At 38.9% G+C, this 23,068-nt stretch overlaps 1 protein-coding gene across 3 annotated transcripts in view; it reads left to right on the top strand.

Moving 5' to 3' along the window:
- Nucleotides 1-569: 569 nt before the first annotated feature.
- The window catches only part of ZBTB10 (zinc finger and BTB domain containing 10), a 36,014-nt gene continuing 13,515 nt past the window's right edge, over nucleotides 570-23,068 (top strand). For 2 of the 3 annotated variants that reach the window (XM_007467366.1, XM_007467365.1), the window contains exons 1-2: nucleotides 1,169-2,719; nucleotides 12,683-13,571. In XM_007467366.1, the coding sequence (XP_007467428.1) occupies nucleotides 1,748-2,719; nucleotides 12,683-13,571 (1,861 nt within the window). In that variant the 5' untranslated portion in view covers nucleotides 1,169-1,747. Of the gene's footprint in view, nucleotides 835-1,168; nucleotides 2,720-12,682; nucleotides 13,572-23,068 lie in introns of those variants that run through there. The other variant, XM_007467367.1, reaches the window with a different exon arrangement.

Genomic DNA, 23,068 nt, shown 5'->3' with positions numbered 1-23,068 from the left:
TTTTGGTTTTTTTGCTTTTCCTTTTATTTTTTCTTCTTGTGTTTTTACAAGTTTGTTTCACATTTCAAAATAGTAAAATGAATCTAAACACTTTAGATTTTGCTAAATTTAGCATATTAAAAATTTTAAAATAGGAGTATAAGGGCTCTAAGATGGAAAATCTTCTGAAAAACTTGACTACGATTATTATTGTAAGAGTTTCATTTCCAGCTCCATCTGTTCTTCTAATCACTCTAAATTCCAAATGCAGTGTAAACAGTTAAAAAAACAAGTCTTACAAATCAATTCTTGCCTTTACACACAGGATCTTCAGAGTCGCACGCAGCGTCTGTATAAGCAGACTCCTCCCCACTCTTGGGGAAAACCCTGCCTAATATTTATAACGTTATGACATACTGTAATACTCACAAGGTGGTTGTAGAAGTATAAACACGACTGGAGTTATCTGATTGGCTGCTGGTGATGTAACACCCATGTCAATACTTCCCACTGAACGCACGTGTTCGACCTTTTATTTAAATTTCCATTTCATCACAGCAATAAGACACTCGGGGCGGTGCATTTTCTGTGAAATGATTATTGCCTTGGGCCTGAGGTGCTGCCTCGCACACACAATACATCAGACGAGGAGGTGTCCGTGGTTGCAACCTCCTCGCGTGAAAGGCACAGCCTGGTCCAGTCTTTGTGAAGGAACAAAATAAGTTCACTTCCTTGGGCACCGCCACCCACCCCCAGCAAATGACAAGGCTGGAGCGCAGCTCCCACCGCACAGTTATTTCCAAAGTCCCAGGTGAACTCGTGGCGAGAGAAGGAAAATGTGCTTCCCGGGCGCGGGTAGGTGCGTGCGGGCAGCGGGGAGACGGCCAGACCCTGACACTCACCAGCTGTTAGTCCTCCGCGGAGCCCAGCCCCGGCCGCACACGCCCGCCCCCTCCCCGAGACCCCCAACCAGCCGCCCTGCCTTTTGTCCCCCGCTCCTCGGCCGACTTCCTTCCCCGCGGCCGCACCCCCGCCCCCAGGCCGGAGGCGCGGCCCGGCCCCTTTCCCGGTCCCCTGGCGCCCCCACCCCACCCCAGCCCCAAGCCCAGCCCCCCTCCCCCAGCTCGGCCCCCACCCTTTCCCCCTCCAGCGGTTACTGCTACCCCGGTGCATTGTGGGCGCACGGTCCGTTGTTCATTTGCCATTCGACCTCCGCCGGGGCCTGGTCGGACGGAAACGCTCCGCCGGCTTTATTGTCGGTTCGTTATGTGGCGGAGCCCGGCAGTTTAACGTGCTACTCGCCCTCAGCGCCTCGGAAGCCGGCAGCGGGTTGGGACTCCTCGGCGCGCCGGAGGAAGGATATCTGTTTGGAGGGTCGGTGTGTGCGCGCGGCTTTAAAGAGGGGGCAGCGGAGGGTCTCCCTGCACTCCGCCTCTCAACTTCGAAGGCCCTACGCGCCCCGGCTCGCTGCTCACCTCTCCGCCGCCCGCCCCCTTCTCCGCGCGGGACGCTGCCCGGAGCGCAGCGGGGCGGGGGTGGAGGATTAGGAGGCGGCCGGAGGCGGCGGCCCGGCGGGCGGCAGCGGCGGCGGCGGACGCGTGAGGCAGCCCCGGGGAGCGAGCGCGAGCCGGGCGGGAGGGCGAGGCCGAGCCCCGCGAGACCGGAACGCCCGGGGTGGGGGCGGGGGCGAAGCGGAGGGGGAGCGCGCGGGACGCGGCCCGAGGCCGAGCGCGAGCCGGGGCACCGGGCGGCGGCGGCGGCGCGCGCCATGTCGTTCAGTGAAATGAACCGCAGGACGCTGGCGTTCCGAGGAGGCGGGTTGGTCACCGCCAGCGGCGGCGGCGGCGGCTCCGCGAACAATAACGTTGGCGGGGAGGCCTCGGCTTGGCCCCAGCACCCCCAGCCAAGACAGCCCCAGCCGCCAGCGCCGCAGCAGCTCAATGGGCGGGGGGCCGACGAGGAAGTGGAATTGGAGGGCCTGGAGCCCCAAGACCTGGAGGCCTCTGCCGGGGTGGCCGCCGCCGCCGAGGAAACCAAGGAGTTGCTGCTCCCCCAAGACGCGGGCGGCCCCACCTCGCTGGGCGGCGGTGGCGCAGGGGGCCCCCTGCTAGCGGAAAGGAACCGTCGGACTCTGGCCTTCCGAGGCGGCGGCGGCGGCGGGGGGCTCGGCAACAATGGCAGTAGCCGCGGCCGCCCCGAGACCTCGGCGTGGCCCCTGAGGCATTTCAATGGGCGAGGGCCCGCGGCCGTGGAGCTGGAGCTGGACGCGCTGGAGGGGAAGGAGTTGATGCCAGACGGCGCGTCCCTGAGCGACAGCACCGAGGACGAAGAGGAGGGGGCGAGCCTGGGCGACGGCAGCGGGGCGGAAGGCGGCAGCTGCAGCAGCAGCAGGCGGTCGGGCGGCGATGGCGGGGACGAAGCGGAGGGCAGCGGAGTGGGAGCTGGCGAAGGAGAGACTGTCCAGCACTTCCCGCTCGCGCGGCCCAAGTCCCTAATGCAGAAGCTCCAGTGCTCCTTTCAGACCTCCTGGCTCAAAGATTTTCCCTGGCTACGCTATTCCAAGGATACTGGCCTTATGTCTTGCGGCTGGTGCCAGAAGACCCCCGAGGACGGGGTGAGCGGGGACCTGCCTCCTGTGGGGCACGACGAGCTTTCGCGAGGGACCCGCAACTACAAGAAAACCCTTCTTCTGAGGCACCACGTCTCTACCGAGCACAAACTCCACGAAGCCAACGCCCAGGTACGGTGTATTCTGCTTCTGCTTCGGGGGAAAGGTTTATCAGCTGAAAACCCCGTTTTCCTGGGTGAAGACATCTTTCCTGTTGGGAGAGAGGTGTCGGGAGCTTACGCGTGGGGGGGTTAGAAAACCTGGGAACAACTTTTCAAAAGTTACCGGGGGAGGGGGAGGGGGGAATAACAATTTTCTAATCGTAGCGCTGAATTTGCTTTAATTTTTTCATGACGCAGATTTCTTTGCCCATCAGGTTGCATCACAAGGAAAGTTTAATACGCGAGGTGGAAGGGTTTAACCCTGTAAGGTTAGCTTTGTGGGGTCAAAATGTTATTAGCTGTGGTTTTAGGAAAGCTGCTTTTTGTCGGTAGTCTTTCAGCTTGCCGGTGGAAGTCAAATCTGGTAACTCTTTGAAGAATGAATTAAACAATTTCCTTAATCTTTGACTCAACCCCTTTTAGGAGAACATCCAACGGAGAAAAATATTTTTTATCATATCAGGATAATGTGAAATACGAGAGCAGTATGTAAATGTAGAGGAAGCTATGTGCATAAGACTCCTTTTTCGTGGATTAAACTTGTTGAACTTCTCTTTCCAAAGGCATACTTTTGGTAAATTGTGGTAGTTTTTGTTTCCTTCTACCCAGATTTTTGTGCTGAGGTTTTCTCTAATTCCCCCTTTTCAAAAAGTTTCTTATAAATGCAGTTTACTTTAAACTTATGTTTTATGTATGTTTAATGTAAAGTTACTTATACCAAGTAGTTGATTTGGACTGGTAGAGAATGTATTTACCGGATTCCTTAAAATCATAAGTTCTTAGTTATAAAACAAGCTATACTTTAGTTGTTCTTAGCTCTTGTTTTAATATTTCTAGTCTAAAGATAATATTCTTACCATTTTGATAATCCTTTTTCAAGCCAAACAGATGTTGATCAGTGCTTCGAAGACTTTTAGACAACCTGTGGTGGTGGATGGAATTTATTCTTTCGTATTGCTAGCCATTGATTTTAGAAAGTCACCTTTCGGATATTAGTCCCTTTGTGTTTTTATTGGAGTGATCTTGCTGTTCAGAACACTTATACTGGAGTTAGTTAGGCACTATCCAATAACCCTGTAGCCCAGAAGTTTCTCAGAAGTTGAGGCTTTAACGTTAAAGCATAGGGTTGTTTTTCTCAGGGGGCAATGGCAACAGTTTTTGCACAAGTTTTAGTTGCCTAAGCCCTAGAAGGAAGGTCACTTAAAGATATAAGGCCCAGAAAGGTTAAGTAAATTGTCCCAAGTCTTACAGTTCTTCGTGATAAATGAGACTGAAGTCTATAAGGAATGTTGCAATGGAAAAAAAAAGTTTTGGAGTAAATCTAGGTTCAGATCTCAGCTTTCTGCAATTACTAGCTTTGTGAGCTCGGGCACTGGAGTGCCAAACTTGTCTTCTGTATGCCGAATACAGATGTCCCTTACTCTGGCAAGTAATTATTCTGTTCCCATTTTACAGAAGAGGAGTCTAGAGGCTTTAAAGAGTTATGTATTCCTGAAGTTATTTAGTAGTATGATGGGGAGGTGGAAGGCTTGTGAAAATGAAAGTGTGCTTTTCTAAATGGTAAGTTGGTTATTTAGAAACATTTAAAAAGGCAGTCAGAATGAATTTTCCTAATCCAGTGGACCAGTTACTCTTATCTTCTTCAGCATAGTGTACATGTAGGCAGATCTGAATGGGAGTACAAATTATAATTAGCTGCTTAGTGAACCTGAAATCAGAGGAAGGGGCATTAGTTGGATAACTTTATGATAGACTTAGTGTGGTGTATCCTTCTCCCCTAGGCATGTGTCTGGATTAGGGAATTCATTCCTAGGTAAAACCTTTTCTAAACTTAATCCATGAGTTATCCCTCCCTTACCCTTTGCCCCCTTAAACTCCCTTTTTACAGATATAATCTTTAGACCACCTTTTTTCTATTAGGACATTATTTCATTAGACTGAGGGTAGTAAAGTTTAGTAGTCATGTTTGTCTAACATGACTATTTATTGGTTCCCTGGTTTGGATTTTGGATGTTATGTCTGTTTTCATTCTAACTAACCTTAGTTTGGGGTGTTACCTTGTGATTGACCCCAGGTACCACCTATGGAATCCTTTTGTCTTGTTATTACATGAGTGTCAGGTTCAAGACTGACTTATTTTTTCCTATGGGCAGAGTTAATCACTTTTTTTCCATTCCATGTAGCCTTTGATTACCTGTAGGAGGCAGTATAACACAATCTGTAAGAGCATTCTTGAGCTTAAAGAAGGGGGACCTGAGTCCTAATTCTCTTTCTTGGCAGGGAAATGAGTTAGTTAACTTCTAGTTTCCTCATGTATGCAAAGTATATATGCCAGCACGTAATCACTCAGTAAATGATAACTGTTACTGTCATCATTACTTATTTTCATTGTAGGTAACTATAACAACACTTTTTGGGGGGACTTGGTACCTCATCTCTCAGTGTTACCAGTTTTCTCAGTTAGGGAGCCACTTTATCTCATGGAATCACTCTTGATTCTAGAGAGCAAACCAATTCTCTTCTTCATACTTTTAGAGACTCTGGCCATTCAGTTCTTTGAACATTGAGACTTCCTCATCATACATGCAGTTTTTCTTACCTTCGTAAGAAATATCTTGCATTAGCCTTGTCCTGTCTTAAAAATGCTGAAATAAGAGTTTTGGAGTTCCTCCGGCAAGAATTAAGTTTGAGGCTAGGGTGTAGTTCACTCCCTTTATCCTCCCCTCCCTTTTTTTTTTTTTTAAACCCAGAGGACTAGCAAGATAGTTTTATTATTATGAAAATAATACATGCTCATTTTCAAATATTGGAAAAGTATAGAAGGATAAATAATAGATGAGTCTACCTCTTACCTAGTTGCCCCTCATCTCCCAATAACAATTTCTTCTATCTACTTCCACAGTCTCTGCACATACACGCATCTGTGTGTTTATCCTCTCTTATTTAAACGTAATCAGGAGCACATGGAGGCCTGTTTTTTTTGAGAAGAGTTTGGCCAAATCTTTGTATGTGAATAAGGGTTACTTTACTTTTTGTTTCTTATGCCTTCTGTAAGAGAAAAGTTATTTTCCATTAATTCCATGGTGGTGGCCAAAAAACTGTGGCACATTCTTTTTTTTTTTGGCTGTACTTCATGCCTGTGGGATCCCTAACCAGGGGTCGAACCTGTGCCCCCTACATTGGAAGTGTGGAGTCCTAACCATTGAACCGCCAGATAATTCCCTGTGGCACATTCTTAAAACCTTTGATATTCTTCTGTTATTTGGATGTTGGTTGTTAAGGATTGCTCATGGGAGAGTCCATAAATATGCTTTCAGAATCTGTTCTGGAGCCTTCTATTTCAGAAATACCCTTGTATTTATAAGGATGTAAGGGACAACATGTAGTTTCTGTTTTGAGTAACAACTGCCTATATCTTAAGAGTCAGGTTCAGCGATTAGCTCATGTAGGATTTGACCATTCGGCCCACAGGACTTTAAAATTGCTTTAATAACAGTGATTACCACTGTATCTTGGTTCAGATCACTTTCTACCCAGTTGTGAAATTTTCGTAGCCTAAATCACACATTCTGTCAACTCTTTCCAGTTTAGTAAGCTTAAAACATGCACTCAAATGTGTTATTGTTATAAATTTAGTTAACCTTTCCAGAAAGTAAATATTTAATTCAGATCAGTGATCTGATTAAAATTACTAATTGGACTATGTTGGTGAGCAACAAAAGCAAAGGTGAGACAGATCTACTAGCCTTCTTTGCATTTGGCAAAAATAAGTTGTTTGTTTGTTTTAAAGATTTTGGAAGAAAGACTGAAAAAACCTTTCACTAGGAAGGAGAAATAGGTATTACAGAGGACTACGGAGCCTATGGCCCTTTAAGTAATCAGTTTGTATAATACTTACGTAGGTTCTAACAGTCATTCATTGTGTTTGATTTGGTAAAAGCTGGTTCCTTTCCCGTGTGGTTTTTACTATATGTTACAGTGTATCTAGAATTGGCTTGTTTCTCCCTCTTAAACTTACATACACATATTAGGTAGATACAAGGCACTGAAGATAAACCTATATAAATAAGACATTTTTCTGCCCTCAAGAAACTTGTACTCTAGTAAGGAGAGACATAAGATGATAACTACCATGTTAGAAGTATATTCAAGTTACAGTTAAGACACTAAGGAAAGTCATCAATTCTATTTGTGAAGGTTGGGAGAAGCTTGTAGAATTGGCTCCTAACTTAATTATGGTAAGTGAATAAGTGTTGAAGAGGGGAGGGCCTTCCAGGCATTGCAGTTGGAAGCAGCTTGAGCATAGTGGAAATTGATGTCTTGATGTGTCTGAGAAGTAGATGATTTGGTTGTTGAGCAGGATGAAAAATCAAGTTCGAATGGGTAGACGGACTCCAGGCTATGGATGATCTTTTTATGTTGAAATGATTGTACTGATATTTTATTCTGCTAACAATGGGCAAACTATTTAGCAGTTTTAAGCAGGGGAGAACCACGATGAACTATGTGTAAGTTGCTGTTCAGAAGCACCTGTGTAGTGTGTATGTGTGGGTTTTGAGGAGAGCTTGTAATAAAGCATATTTTTGGCATCTAAAATTGGTTGGAAGTTGTAATTACCTGAAGGCTAATACCCCAGGTCTATAGATTTAGAATTTCTAGGGATAGTACTTAAATTGCAAGGAAAGATGCCATCACTCAAGGAGATCAGAGAAGTGATAGAAGATTGCAAAGGAGATCTTCCTTTCTTTCTCTACTGACTGTTACATAATTTGTCAGTACTACTAGCAGGCATCTATTTGGCACCATGTTCCGCTGTGGCCTTGTTTGTCCTTATTACTAGAAATTGAATTTGGGTTTGTAAGTGGACATTGATGTTTGAAATCTTTCAGTATACTGTTCCAGTGGGTTGCTGCAGCAAAAGTAGTAAAGATTTTTGGTTTTAATGCTTTTAGCTTACACTTTGATATTTGTGTTGGAAATTGTTTTTTCTACTAATCCATTTATCAAAAGAGGACTATAATTCTGGGTATGGAGGTAAATACTAATTACTTGATTTTTTTAGCCAAATAGCATTTTTTAATTTATGGATTGACTACAGATGAGCTCACTGCAACTGAAGTTCTCTCTCCCATTGTACCCCTCAGAAGGGTGGGGAGACTGGGTAGTGTGGTCTTGGATTCTCTACAGGTTGGTGGCATTATCTAGCTCCCCCAGCTAGAATGCTGTGAAGACCCTTTGATCTCCCTCCCCACCCCTACCTTGAAATCTAGTTAATCACTCAAGTACGGATTTTACTTTCCAAACTTTTTTCCAAGCTCTGCCTCTCTACCTCTGCCCCCATTATTATCTCTCTTACCTAATTAAGGTCCTTGTTTCTTGGCAAGTGCAGTGTGTTGCACTATTAACAATAGATTCCCCTGGTCACAGTATCTCTAGTCTTCATCCCCTGATAATTATCCTCCACTTTGCTGCCACAGTCATCTCTATCTGCTAATTCAGTCAGATCACTACTTCTAAAGCTCTTTAGGCATCTATAGCAGTGGTTAATCTTGTGCAGGATTCGAATCTCTTGATAATCTGATACAATTTATAGACACTTAGCTCCAAAAACAGTCATAAGAGCATATTTGCATTTCTTGGGCTTTTTTGGGATCACCTTGAAGGTCTTTCATAAATCTAGAATTGTGAGGATCTGTAGACCATCTTGGTTCTTTTTCTCATGCCATCTCATTTGCTTAGAGTGCTCATCCTACCATTCCACTCTTGCATCCTTTAAGGGTCAGCTCAGATCTTTCTTTCAAAAAGCGTCTCCTCCCCCACCTCCAAAAAAACTGGATTAGATGCACTTCCTCTCTGCTCTCATAACATGCTTGTTATACTCTTCAGTACCTTAAGAATCTTGCTCAGTAGTGATAACTGCAGGTTGGGATCTAATTCATTTTGGGTCTGCAGTGTACAACCTGTCTAAAGTAGGCATTCACTTCATGCTTATTAAATAAGTGAGTAAAGTCAGGATTTTTCAAGATTTTAGCAGCTTTTTCTCTGAGTAAAATATTTACTATTTTTTGGCCTCTCTGGAAATAAATTTGAAGATAATAAGCTGTGAGGATTTTAACCAAATGTATACTTTTCTATATTTTCTTAATTTTGGAAGAGTTAATCAAGGTGTCTTCCAGATCTAAAATTATAATTTTACGTATGAGCATCTTCACAAATAAAATAACGGAAGACTTTTCATATTTATAGATTCTCTGGTATAGCAAATTGTCTGATTTTTTTTTTTTTTTTTTTTTTTTTTTTTTTTTTTTTTTTTTTTTTTTGCTGTAAAATTGTCTGATTTTTGAAGTCTGTCTATTTCCTTAAAATCTCCTTGTTTATCTAGTTTAGACTAATGTCTGGGCTAAGTCGTGTTTTCCTTTTTGGGAAAGGGAATAGAAAATTTTCCAACTGGTCTTTAAAAAGAGTAGTTTTGGAAATATTTAAACCTTTTTATCAGTATATTTTTACTTACCAGTGATATCTCATGTTTATCAACATACTGAGAATGGACATAGAATGTTAAAGAACTAGAGAGGTAGATGACTTCTTAGGGATCTATTATGATTTTTGTCTTTAGTACTAGGAATTTATTTGGTTCAGCAAATAATATTGGCAGTTTATTTTAGTGCATATTTTGCTCTGTTTTACCCATCTCCTCAAATAATACTCTGGCTTGTTGAATACATATACTCTTGGCTCGTAAACCCTTCATTGTGAAGAGCATGTTTAATAGGTGCTACAGAAACATGGCATAGTGCTCTGATCAATACTGAAGGAGAAACAGCTAGTGTTGCTTGTAAAAACAGGTAACATTACTGTTCTTGCACAATAGTAATGAGAAAAAATAGTGGTTGAATAGCGTGTTTGGTTTTGTATAGTTTGTGTCAAAAAATGGAATGGGCAAATATTTTGATGGATAGGCTTTTGTCTAAGTTATCTTTAAAAATTAGGACATTTGGTCTGATAATGGCAGAGAATTACAGAAATTAGGACTGGCCCAGAAAATTCAGAACAGTCACCATGGCCTAAAATAACTGCTATGACGTAGCCACCTCCTTTTTAAAGTGTTTTGAACTGCTTAGTGTATAAACTTTAGGCACTTCTTGACTTGTAAATGCTAATTCACTGCTTCCACAGACTCTTCATGATGTGCTGCTGAATTTTGATCAGTGCTTAAAATTTTTGCTTCTTCCAAGTATTCATACTGTTACTACAATACCTGTTAGAACTTCGAACCGAATGAGCTTTGCTGGGCAGGTATGGCATGCATAGCAAAGCTTAGTTGTAGGCTTGCATCAAAGAAAGATGCAGTTTGGAAATTTGCTGTAGTGAATAGAGAGCATAAGCAAATTAGTAAAAAGTCTTTTAGTAAAAGTAAACAGTATGATGCTTCTGTAGAAAATTATACTACAGCAGTAACTATTTTAGATATTTTTAGTATTGGTTTAGTTCTTTATATATTCATACAAGTCCTAAACATTTCCCATCCCCTTTGCTAAATAGTTTGAAACCTCACAACATACTGGTTTATGTACAAGATCTAAAAGTTAAAATGTCTTTTTTACCTCACTTCCTTTCCTCCAGCCCCTCAAAGCAAACATTTGGGACTTAATCATGAATAACTTGATTACTTTACTCCAACTGTGGCTGTTAGCAGGTTTTGCTTAGGATTGGGTGTTTCAGTAGGAGAGTATAGCCAATTTAGAATATTTTGGTCTGACAGAGCAAGAATGTAGGGGTGGGGTTAGAGTATAAGTATGCAGTATAAGTGCAGTGTGAAAGTATGCAGTATAAAAGTATGCAGTATAAGTGTGCAGTGTAAGTATGCAGTGTAAGTATGAGGTATAAGTATGCAGTATGAGTAAGCAGTATAAGTATGCAGTATAAAAGTATGAAGTATAAGTATGCAGTGTAACTATGAGGTATAAGTATGAAGTATAAGTATGCAGTATAAGTATGAAGTATGAGTATGCAGTTGAGGCTCTGGGAAGTGATAGGGATGCTGCCAAGGGTCAGTTGGAAATGCAGTGGAAATTCTCCACCTTCTGCGCTTCATTCTGTAGTGATCTTGTACTCCAGATTTGCAGAGTTATCTGTAATGTTTCATTATTGTGAAATACTGAAGTGTCCCGGAATTCTAGTGTTTGGTTCTTTCAGTTGACTTCTCATACCTGGAAGCAGCACGAAAACTCTTAGATAGATTATGTGATCTGGTTTAGTTTCAGAGAATTGGGATTGTTATATGCATGATCCCCTGTGTTCAGGACTCAGAATGAAACCTGTTATTTTTGTAATTTAGCCCTACCCATTGTGGGGTTAAATGGAGATGTGGGATTGCTTCAGGAATCTCACCACCATTTAAAATATTCAATGAGAAATATTTTGCAGTCCTAACAGCTTTGTTCCCTACACCCTTTTTTCCCCTAATTCCTCCTTCTCTCTTTTCCTCTCCAAGCATATCAGTCCTCCCAGCATGTATCTTTTCCATGTTTTTCCCAGGCTCATATATTCATGGGTCTGTATATATGTATCTCATTATTTTATAGTAATGACTTGTATTTAAGTTAATATTTTGTGCCAAAGAAAGTAATGAATCTTTAACACTTAAATAAGGTCAGCATTGTCAGTTATCTTTTGTACCAGAAATGTCTAAGCACGTTTTTTTGCTGGAAAACAATTGTTACTTCAGTTATCTACGAAAGTTATTGAGCAAGATGTTGAGAGAATAGACACCTCTTATTTAGGGAGCTTAACCACCTAGTCACTCTGTGAGTAAAGTCCTGAAGTTCTTAATTAGAAACATTCGTAGTACTTACTGCTTTCTAGTTTAAGAAGGCATGGTGACTTGCCCAAGGACACACGCTTAATAACTAGCATAGGCAGCATTTCAACTCTAGATCAGACTCCTTTATTTTTTCTGTTGATATCACATGTTATTTTATAGGAAATTACCATAGCTTTAGTGATGCTAAAATGAACTGTAATGAGTACTTATAAGATTGCTAAGAGGGAGGGTTATAAACATTAAGAATTTTGAGTTCAGGAATTTTACCTGATGCATAGTATTTATGATCCTAAAGAGATAAGTCATTTTGAAAATTGATTGGGAAATTGCATACTTGGTTATTCCTGTAGTTCGAAGCACATTTTTTATTAGGGTCCTAACTTTATCATTAGTTAGATTTAATTAACTTTGTTGACCTAAACTATTTGACTCAATGTTTGCCAAGAGTTTTACGTATTTATTATTTTATTTATTTTTATTTTTGGCTGCGTTGGGTCTTCGTTTCCGTGTGGGCTTTCTCTAGTTGCACCGAGTAGGGGCTTCTCTTCTTTGTGGTGTGCTGGCTTCTCATTGCAGTGGCTTTTCGTGGTGGAGCACAGGCTTTAGGTGCGCTGGCTTCAGTAGTTGCGGCATGTGGGCTTCAGTAGTTGTGTCTCATGGGTTCAGTAGTTGTGCACAGGCTTTGTTGCTCCGTGGCATGTGGGATCTTCCCGGACCAGGGCTCAAACCTGCACTGGCAGGTGGATTCTTAACCACTGAACCACCAGGGGAGTCCCTTAAATAATTCTTAATCCATGTCTTCAGCTATATTTGAAAAGATAGCATGATATGTGATACATATTCTTTAAATGAAATTCTGCTGATCCTCAGGATGTTTCTTTTTTTTTTTTTTTTATGATAACAGTGGCTTGCAGCAAGCTAAGCTGTTCACTCCTTTCCTCTCAATATTTGGGATTGTGAACACTTCGGTCTCAATATGTAATGATTACTAACAAATTAGTGTATTTGATAGTGTTTTTTAAAAAGTTACTGATAATGATTTGTTGTCTTTGGTCTGATGGCTTTAAAAAGTAAATAAAATTTAATATTAACGTTTTCCATCTATTACAGGAGTCAGAAATACCATCAGAGGAGGGGTACTGTGACTTTAATAGTAGGCCAAACGAGAACTCTTATTGCTATCAACTTCTTCGACAACTAAATGAACAGAGGAAGAAGGGTATTCTTTGTGATGTCAGCATTGTGGTGAGCGGAAAAATCTTTAAAGCTCATAAGAACATCCTGGTTGCAGGCAGCCGTTTCTTTAAGACTTTATATTGCTTTTCAAACAAAGAAAGCCCTAACCAAAACAATACTACCCATTTAGATATTGCTGCAGTTCAAGGTTTTTCAGTCATCTTGGACTTCTTGTATTCTGGTAACCTGGTGCTCACAAGCCAAAATGCCATTGAAGTAATGACAGTGGCCAGCTATCTTCAAATGAGTGAAGTTGTTCAAACTTGCCGAAATTTCATTAAAGATGCCTTAAATATAAGCATTAAATCAGAAGCTCCAGAGTCTGTAGTTGTGGACTATAATAATAGAAAACCAGTTAACAGAGATGGCCTGTCTTCATCACGGGATCAAAAAATTGCCAGTTTTTGGGCAACACGGAATCTTACCAATTTGGCAAGTAATGTGAAAATTGAAAATGATGGTTGTAACATCGACGAGGGCCAAATAGAAAACTACCAAATGAATGACAGTAGTTGGGTCCAGGATGGTTCACCTGAATTGACAGAAAATGAGTCTCAAGGTCAAACAAAAGTGTTTATTTGGAATAATATGGGCTCCCAGGGAATTCAAGAGACTGGCAAAACAAGGAGGAAAACCCAAGCTACGAAGAGATTTATTTATAATATACCACCTAATAATGAAACAAATTTAGAAGATTGCTCAGTGATGCAGCCACCTGTTGCCTATCCAGAAGAAGATTTGTCATTCATCAAGGAAGAACCAGGTAAATATTGTATATACAAAGGTATTTCAGTTTTCATTCTAATTCTGGTTGGATATTATCTTGTGTGTATTCTTAAAGTATTTTTTTTCATTATAAAAAGAATACACGTAAGTAATACTAAAATTTGAGTCTTTATAATAGAAGGGAGAAAATCACTCAAACAAGCACATATTATATCTTACATAATCTTATACTAAATGTAAGATTTGGCGTGTCTTAGTTTTTTCTCTAAGCATGTAGATGTGAGTTTCTCAAAGGTTGTGTTAAATATAGGAATTTGCCCATATTTTATGGAATGTGGACTCCATGTTTAGTTCTTTGACTTTCCTGATCTTTAGCCTCTGAGCATTTTTTGTACCCAGTACTGGAAAAGGTAAAATCTTCTGGTTGTAATGTGTGATCCGTTTGTCATTTCAGGACATTTTTGAGATCTAGTTAACATTCTTTACTCTCAGTTTTCTTCGTAAACATATAATTGTTTTATAGAAGTTTGCAAATGTTAATGGGATTATTCTACTTTGTTTAGAGCTACTGTTCTGTGCTCCGCATAAATCTTTCAGAAGCTGGAATATTTTGTTTGTCCCACTGTTACCTCATTTTCATTCTCATTTACATTAGTTAAGTAAGAGAGAGGCCTCTGAGACCTTTCTCTTCAATATATTCCCAAAGGAATATATATAAGAACCTCAGCATATCACATTTGTAGTGTGGGTTTTTAAAAAAATGGAGTGAGTGGGGGACCATTGTTGAAGAGTGAAAATAGATTTGAAACTTTTCTTTACGTTTAATTTGATTGTCTGTGTTTAACTTATTTGAAGAAGTAGCCCAGTGGGTTTGAGATTTTCCTATGTGGACCCCAGACTTGTCTACCACTGTCATATTTAGTGCTTGTGTTGCTTCAGAGCTCTATAACTGTGCAGTGTCTGAGTTACATGATGGTGATCATCTGGGGATGGAGTACTTTCTGTTAAAGAGAATCATTGTTATTAGTTCCCAAAGGCAAAATGCCATAATCCTGTGAAATGGTTCCTCTGGCTGTTTAGGTTTGGGTTTAATTTTCATTGGTAGAAATTTTTAATCATGTGAAAATCAGTATGCATGTGTAATGAATACTATTTGCTGATCTTTCCCCTCCTACTTATCAAGTCTTTAGCAATAAAACCCCAGAGGTAGTTTCTTTAAAGTATTAATGGTAAGTAGACTTTCTTAGCAGCACTTTATGTTTTGTCTTAATTTTTAATGTAGAAGACCTTGAAGCAGTTCTCAGAATTAGAGCTACGTTGTCTTTTTCTGCATGACTTAATCATTTAGTAGTATGGTGGGAACCCTGTAGTGTTTTTTTTTTTTTTTAATTTATATAGGTAACACGCAATATAAGGAGTTAGCAGATTTTTTTGTATGGTAGTTGACAAAACTAATTAGAGCTAACCCCATTCTTAAAATTAATGCCACACATAATTGGAGTGATTCAAAGAGAAGAAAAGCAGTAATTTGAACCACAGTGCATACTTCAAAAATAATATTGCTACTGATTATCTTAGCAAGCACCCCTAGCTGTATCAATGGACTAGGTCTATCATAAATTAATTTTTGGTAGTCTAGTATGCTTTTAACTTATCTCTAATATATTATAAATGAAAATTCTGTTATGTCATTGATATCACATTAGTATCTGATGAGCCTTGCTTAACTCATAAGTTTGGTTGTATCAGTGATGTGCTACATTCCAGCTGTTAAAACTTTTCACAACTTTTTAGTGCCTCTGAATCCACCTTCATTCAGTGGCAGAAAATGGGTCCTGTAAGAGCTAGAACATAATATGATACAGAGCAGGAGGCTGGCAAATTTTTACTGTAAAGGGCCAAGCAGTAAATATTTTTGGGTTTGTTGGTCATAAAGTCAGTTTCTTAAGTCTGTCATTGTAGCATGAAAGCAGTCACAGACAGTATGTAAACAAATGAACATGGGTGTGTTCTAGTGTTGCCAACTTTTGGTATAGAGCGGTGGGTCTTAATCATGGCTGCATGTTGGCATTAATTGGGAACTTTACAGGCCATCATGATTTTTGGATCTCTCTGCTAGGGATATAGATTTAATTGGTCTGGGATGTGGCCTGGTTGTTGAAACTTTTATAAACTCTGCAGGTGATTCTTTTGTGAACCAAGGTTGAAATCCGCTGATGTAGAGGAAAGCCCAAATTGAATCAGGATTGGGAAGTGAGCTCTGCCAGTTATATGTTACCATAATCACATTAAGCTAAACTTGTGCCCTCGGTTTCCTCTTCTTTAGAATATGCTATTTATTTTATAGGGTTATTATGAAAAATGACAAATATAAAAACATAGCTGGCATGGTCATCTTAGTCCCCCTTACAGACTATTGAGATTATTTAAAATCAGTTTTCCAGTGCAGTGTACTTTCTACCAAATTCTAGATAGGTGGTCTTATTATAGCCTCAGCCTGACCTTTTGTTTTAATACTTAGAATACTTTTGAAGCAGCCTGTTCCAGGGTTAAAATGAATATCATTATTAGGAAGTTACTTTATATTGAGCTAAAATTTGCTTCTCTTTAACTTCCTAATTCTGCCATTTTTAGTAGTATAATCTGAGCCTAACCTCTAATCTCTCTAATCAACCTGATAACCCTTCAGATATTAACATTGAAAAATTCTCCTGAAGTCCCCTTCTTCTAGGCTAAGTGCTGTACCTCCCACCTTGTGAATGCCAAACCCTTTTACACCCTTCTTAACAGCCATAGACAGTTTGTTTCACCCTGAAATTTTGATGCACAGAATTGACTAGAACTCTCCAGGCAAATGCTGACCAGTAAAGAACACAGTGGGTCTGTATTTACCAAGGTTAAGGCCTTTCTCAAGGTCATTCAGTTAGTAAAAATAGAGGCAGGTTCCATGTTTAGGACTGTCTGGCATTAAAAGCTTGGCAGTTAATAAACTAGTGACCCAGTCTTAAAAAATGAGGCCCATTTTAAAACTTGTAACATTTTAATGAATTCCACATTAATGGTTATACTTTTTTCATTTTCACTTATTGAAAAAATAGTGAAATTTTTCAGTGAAATAAATGCTTTTAAACGTACTTAAGATTCTATACCTAAACATCTGAAAAGTCATGGTGAATTATCCATTTAGTCTATAAGCAGTGCTTGGCATATTTGGATTTGTGGGTCTCTTGTAGGAACTGTGACTTCCCAGATTCTTAAGACTACTATTTGTAAATCACAGCTCTAAATAATGTTGTCTTCTTGTCATATAATGTTGAAGGTGGTATTTGGATGCCTCATAAAGAAATATAATTCAGATATTGAGATAGGAAGGTTTATCAGGGATTGTATTCAGATGGTATTTTTTTAATCTTAAAGAAGCTAGTATACCTATTATTTGACTTACTACTGGGATTCCCTTCATATCATTTTTGCTAATATGAAGATATTTGGAAGTGGAACTCAGGAAAAGTTAGAAACTTCTGTCTTTTTTACTGTCTTATTGGGGTTTATTGGATAATTAAAACTGTTAGGAAAAACAGTTCTGGGTAATAAAATAGGAAAAAAAGGAGTCATTTAATGAGTTCCTTTGATAATGTAAAAATTTCAAAACCTCATCTTCCTGATTTACAGCTAGAAAACAAATTTCAGCCAAATAAATAAAGTACATGTAAATCTAAGATTAGAAATTAAATTGTAGGGGCAAAAATAAATAATGCCTACATTATTTTACACAGTGTGTTCATCTGTACTGTTAGAACAAGTCAGGTATGTTAATCCCATCTTTGATCTACTCTGGACTCATGGAACATTGGGTTTTCTGAATCTGTATTTTTGTATTATTTGTGCCAGTCACACTGGCAAGTTGCCCCCATTGTAAATAACTGTACTCTGTATGTAATACATTTTATATATGCATGCAATACATACCTCATTTTGAACAAAGATTTTGAATGACTGACAAGAAACAAATTATCAAAATACAAATAAAATATAGCAATAAAGAAGTGTGCTAGCCAAGGGTGTTAATATGGTTAGCCTAATTAAAATTGCTTTTTGTTGGTTCTAAGATGATAAGAAACCCTTCAAAGTGAGGAAACGTACCAGTTCTGTGGGATGACAAACTTTTCTGGTACTGAATTCTGAAAGGAATTTCTCCAGTGGGGTTTTGTGTAGTTGACACCAAGTAGTATAATTGGCAATTTCCTCAAAAGCATTTTCTAGTAAATGAAACAGTAGATTATATAATTAATTTTTATCTAATAAAAGCTGGTAAAATTTCATCTAGATAATTGAATTTTTCATGATGCCGTACAAATACTCAGATGCAAGGTGGTTTTAGTTGATCAAGGGATATAATTTAGGGTTCTTTTAAACAATCTAAAAGTTCCCTTCTCTCATCTGTACTTTGGATAGGAAACAGCTTTGTGGCATTTGTGAATTTTTATTAATTCCTACAAGTAGAGTTGAATTCAGGTTTAAGCTTTAACATCTTTAATTTGTGTAATTGTCTATTGGTTAAAAAGCATTTAATTCGAGTATTTAGAAAACAACTTTGAGAAAAGAATGCTCAAATTATATATCTTTAAGATATCCTAATGAGTCATACTTGAAGTAGTGAATTACCAGCACTTGTGCCCTTCTATATTTGGGGTGATAATTGATATGTGGCATCACTTTCAGATGTTGCAGAATCTTGAAATGCTTTCTTAAATGATCTTTTTTTTTTTAATTTAAACATTTTTACAACTTTGAAAATTGGCCATCTGATTTGAGATTTTCCAATATTTTGGCCATGCCATATAAAGTTACTGTATGAACTACTTAAAAATGTTTCCACTTAACTTGGCTTGAGTTTATCACACATAATGTCTCTAATTAGAAGGAAAGAAAATTTCATAATTATGAAATCTTGGAGGCTATAAATCAAAGCTTTGAAAAAGCATTTTGGCAACAAAACCTGATAATCAATTGGCAGCAAAACCACCTATTTATATTTTTTACTTATTTCCTAAAATGTGAATATCCATATGTTTTGTTGCAGAAATACCGTTTTGATTACAGGTTGCTACCCTACATCCAGTGGGGGTGTTGTAGTTATTACTTGCCTAAAATCTGAAAATTTATGCATTGTACATCTTAACCCAAGTGTTTTACATAACAGGTTTATGGACCTGGATTAGTTCTTTCTTCTTAAGGGATTCCAGATGTACTGCTCTACGTTACAGGCATCCTTTTGGTTGAGTATGTTACAAAGGATGAACTACAAGTGGTTTAAAGTCATTTTTCTCTAGAAACTGTTACATTTGGGTATTAAATGGTAGTTTGAAGGCCTGAGGCTCATTTTAAAAAATGAATGTCCACCACTAGCTAAATGGACTGCAAAATATACTAATATATAAGACTCCTCAATATTTAATCTTAAAAGGGTGATAATAGGTAACTATGGTAATAGGAGTATTCTGCCATCTTTTTTTTCCTTCTTTACTTTCCTCTGCCTAGTGTTTCTTTCCCTTCCCTGTCTGCCGTATCTGATCCAAGAGATGGCTACACTAATGATCATTCTCTTCAAGTTACAAGCCTTAAAGAAATAGAATTTGTGTGGCCAGACTAAAGCTGTGTGTTGAAGAAGCCTTGTGTGGATCAGTTATAAAAGCATTTTTGTGACTTCTATCTGTTGATGGTATGAAGTTGTCTAAACCCTGTAAGTGTCAACCCCTGAAAATTTTTGTAAGACTAAATTTTTTATTTCTGATATAATATTTTGGGGTGACCAAAATATTATATTCTGGGGTGTAATATTCTGGGGTGACCAGAAATTTTATGTTATAACCACATATTATTACTTTTCTGGGACTCCAAAATAACTTTCCACATCATAAGAGGAAATTTGGTAATAAAATTATTTAAATCTGCAAGAAACTGAGCAACAGGTCAGGTCATATTGCTGTCAAGATTTGAGAACTTGTTCACAGTAGGATGGCTGTGGGGTAGAAACATACCAGTGCAGTGTGATAAATGTTAAAATCAGAAGTATGGCAGAGGGTGCAATGGGGGAGGTTCCTGACTGCTCATAAGAGTTGGAGAAAGCTTCATAGAGTTGGATCTTGTATTGTATAGGAGTTTGCCAGGAGAGGGTGCAAGGTGGCAAGAAATTGGAGTAAGTGGGTGAAAGAATAGAAAGGGGAGTGTAGGGTAGAGTGTAGGGGTAGATGAGGTTGGGTCAAACGTTAGGGCCAGATTGTAATTCTCTGTTTGACATGGTAATAAATTGTGAATTTTATTTTACAGACTCTGAGGCAGTGAGAGGTTTTAAATTAGAGATCCGAGCTGTATATATTTGCCTTTAACACAAAGGCCATTTGGAGGGTGTTGTTCATGAATTGGAGTGGGGAGTGTCCCAGGGAGACCTGTTAAGGCCCAGTCATGGAAGAAATAACAGCCTTGTTTGAATAGAAGCAAAGAAGAAACAGTAGAGCCTAGTCTGTCATTTGAATCATCAAGTTTGGGGGTAAAGGGAAACTGCTATTTGTTGAGTCTCTAGGCTGCTATAGAACTGTCAGGGGTGCTTTGTATAATTCATTTGCAACTGAATTTACTCTCCACTGAAAGGGAAAAAAAACTTGAGCACAGTGAATGAAGAGAAAAAAATCTATAACTGTTTATGGAAAAAAATCACATTTAGTTCTCTGAAACTCTTCAGAGAAGAGAAATTTGTTGCTAGTATATATTTACATGAAAACAAAAGTTGAATAGACCTTACTGAGTTTTTGTAGGATGGAGTTGTAGTTATTTCTAGAACCTTGATTTCTGATGTCCTCTCTCATATTTCATTCTTTTAAAGAATATTTGTGTTTTAAGAAAATCTGGATTAGTCTGCACCTGCCTTATGTTTGGAATTTTGAGAACCAAAAGCAAACGGTCAGGGAGACCTCCTTCCCAACATAGCTTTGTTTAGCACTTACAGGCAGGTGCTGTACTAAGCATCAGATGCTTTGGAAGTGATGCTAGCCCAGTGTGGTCCAAGAGAAACCTATAGCCACATGCACCAAGATTAAACTCATTTAAGGACATCATGATTTATGTTGCACTTTATAATCTATGCAGTATTTTCATTTACTAATGTTATTTTTCATAGCAACTTGGTGAAGTGGGTAAATATTGCTACTCTTTCCTTATGAAGAAAATCAAGTTATGATTGTTATAAATTTGGGAGAAGGTAGAGACTGAGATTTACACCATTCTTTTTTCATCTCATTCTCTTTGCATTGCTTGGTAATCAGGTTTTTAAAAAACCCAGGAATAAGATGTCATTTTTTTAAAGAATGCAATACATGGTTAATCAGAGAAGTATAAAAAAGTGCATTCTAAGGAGGAAGTTGCTTTGAAGATAGACAAAAATGTCTTAGTTAAAGAACAATGACAGCTGATAACTAGGTACACTTAAGATTTTGGAGGTGCTTTTATTAAAGAGGTTAATAAAGTGAAGGCTGGTTTGGCACAGAGCCTAGGTAGGTTTGTTTTTGCTCATTTAGCAGTAGATATCAAGTATCACTAGGAAAGTAAGTTTAAGATGTTTATACTTCTGCACTCTCATTTCCAGCATTGCAGATTGTACTTTTTTTTTTTTTAATTGCCTGGTTAGTGCCAGGTTTGGTGCTCCTGTTGTCAGGAGGCAGAGTGTAATACAGTTAACAAACAGTGCAGCACTCTGCACTAGCTTTAGTTTCCTCTTAAAGGTTGAGGATAAGAATATTTGTAACTATATAAATATGTAGTGAAATTTAAATGAGATAGCATATACAGAAGGACTTTATGTATAAAACCTGTTGTTTCTTTTTTCTCTTAGGGAAGGGGTCAGCCATGTTCACTAAAGAAAATACGTTTGTAAAAATAGAAGAAATTGCACGTGGCTTAGCATTTAGCTCTGATTATTTGAATGGTATTACATAGTGTACATTTACTTCCTATTATCTTATAAAACTAATGTTTTAATAGCTCTTCAAAAAAGGTCTTTTGTTGTTTGCAAAGAGGTCTCAGCCCTTTTTGCTAAGTTTACATTAAGAGAAAGATTTCCATAGGAAGGTCATGAATGTCACAAAAGCAAAGTATATTAGAGTTTATTTTTTAATCCTATATTTTTTTGAGAAAAAGATGATGACCAAGAGTTCCTGGTGAAGCAGAATACATATATTTTTAAATTTATTTATTTATTTATTTTTGGCTGCATTGGGTCTTCATTGCAGCATGTGGGCTTCTCATTGCGGTGGCTTCTCTTGTTGCAGAGCACAGGCTCTAGGCACGCGGGCTTCAGTAGTTGTGGCTCACGGGCTCTAGAGCACAGGCTCAGTAGTTGTGGTGCATGGGCTTAGTTGATCCGTGACATGTGGGATCTTCCCGGACCAGGGCTTGAACCCGTGTCCCCTGCATTGGCAGGTGGAGTCTTAACCACTGCGCCATCAGGGAAGTCCCAGAATATATTCTTGTATCAAGTGACTGGTTGGTTTCCTGGCTTCTATCTTACTCACATCAACTCAGCTGATTAAAAATAAGTTGCTAGGTGGGTTGGCTGATTTCAAATAAGGTACAGCAGTGATATGATGTATTGATTCCTAAGTTATTGAAAGCTGTTGTCAACCTGGACGAACTCATCTATTTTAAGATTTATTTGTGGTATCAAGAACCAAGTAGTTGGTACCTTTCAAATGGGTTTTAACATCTGTAGTATGGATATGATTTTGTTACTGTACACAGAAAGAATACATTTGCCATCTATTAAGGTTTTAGGTTGAGGTATTCTGTATTAGTGTCCATGTAGCATTAGAGATCACAAATTAAATCCTAATACTTGAAAGCCTTGAACAAATCACTGTATAATATTACGTAAATAGAAACACCCTGTATTTACAAACCTGCTTGGCAGAATTTTAAGAAGTGCCCTCAGAACAGACTGTACACTTTAGAATAATGACTTTTTTCAAAAGATGCTGGGAAAAGGAACATTTTTTAAATACTGATTTAAATTTTATTTTTTGATTATTGAAATACATTTAACTTTTCATAGGATAGCAAAGCCACTAAATTTCAATTAATTAATTTTCAGTTATTCAATGTTTTAGTGTTATTATATACCAGAAAACTGAGAATTTTTTTTTTTTTGCTACGCCACGTGGCTTTCAGGATCTTAGTTCACTGACCAGAGATTAAACCCAAGCCATGGCAGTGAAATTGCTGGATCCTAACTACTGGACTGCCAGGGAACTCTGGAGAAATTATTCTTCATAAGTTTAAATTAGTAACACAGGTTGCAAAGGGCAGACTACTCAAGCCAACATTTAACAACATTTGTTGAAAAGCCTTTTATTTGTCATGCATTATGATAAATACTGGGAAAATAAAATCTAGATAGTGTCCCTGCTCTCAAGGAACAGGAAAGGAGTCTGTGTCTATTTACTGTTCCTTCTGACTTCCAACGCATTTACTGTAAGCAGTAAC

The sequence above is a fragment of the Lipotes vexillifer genome, unplaced genomic scaffold (genome assembly GCF_000442215.2).
Source record: "Lipotes vexillifer unplaced genomic scaffold, Lipotes_vexillifer_v1.1 scaffold1969, whole genome shotgun sequence".
NCBI classification, from domain to species: domain Eukaryota; kingdom Metazoa; phylum Chordata; class Mammalia; order Artiodactyla; family Lipotidae; genus Lipotes; species Lipotes vexillifer.
The sequence above is the reverse complement of the archived record's forward strand: the minus strand, read 5'-3'. Positions and strand labels throughout refer to the sequence as shown.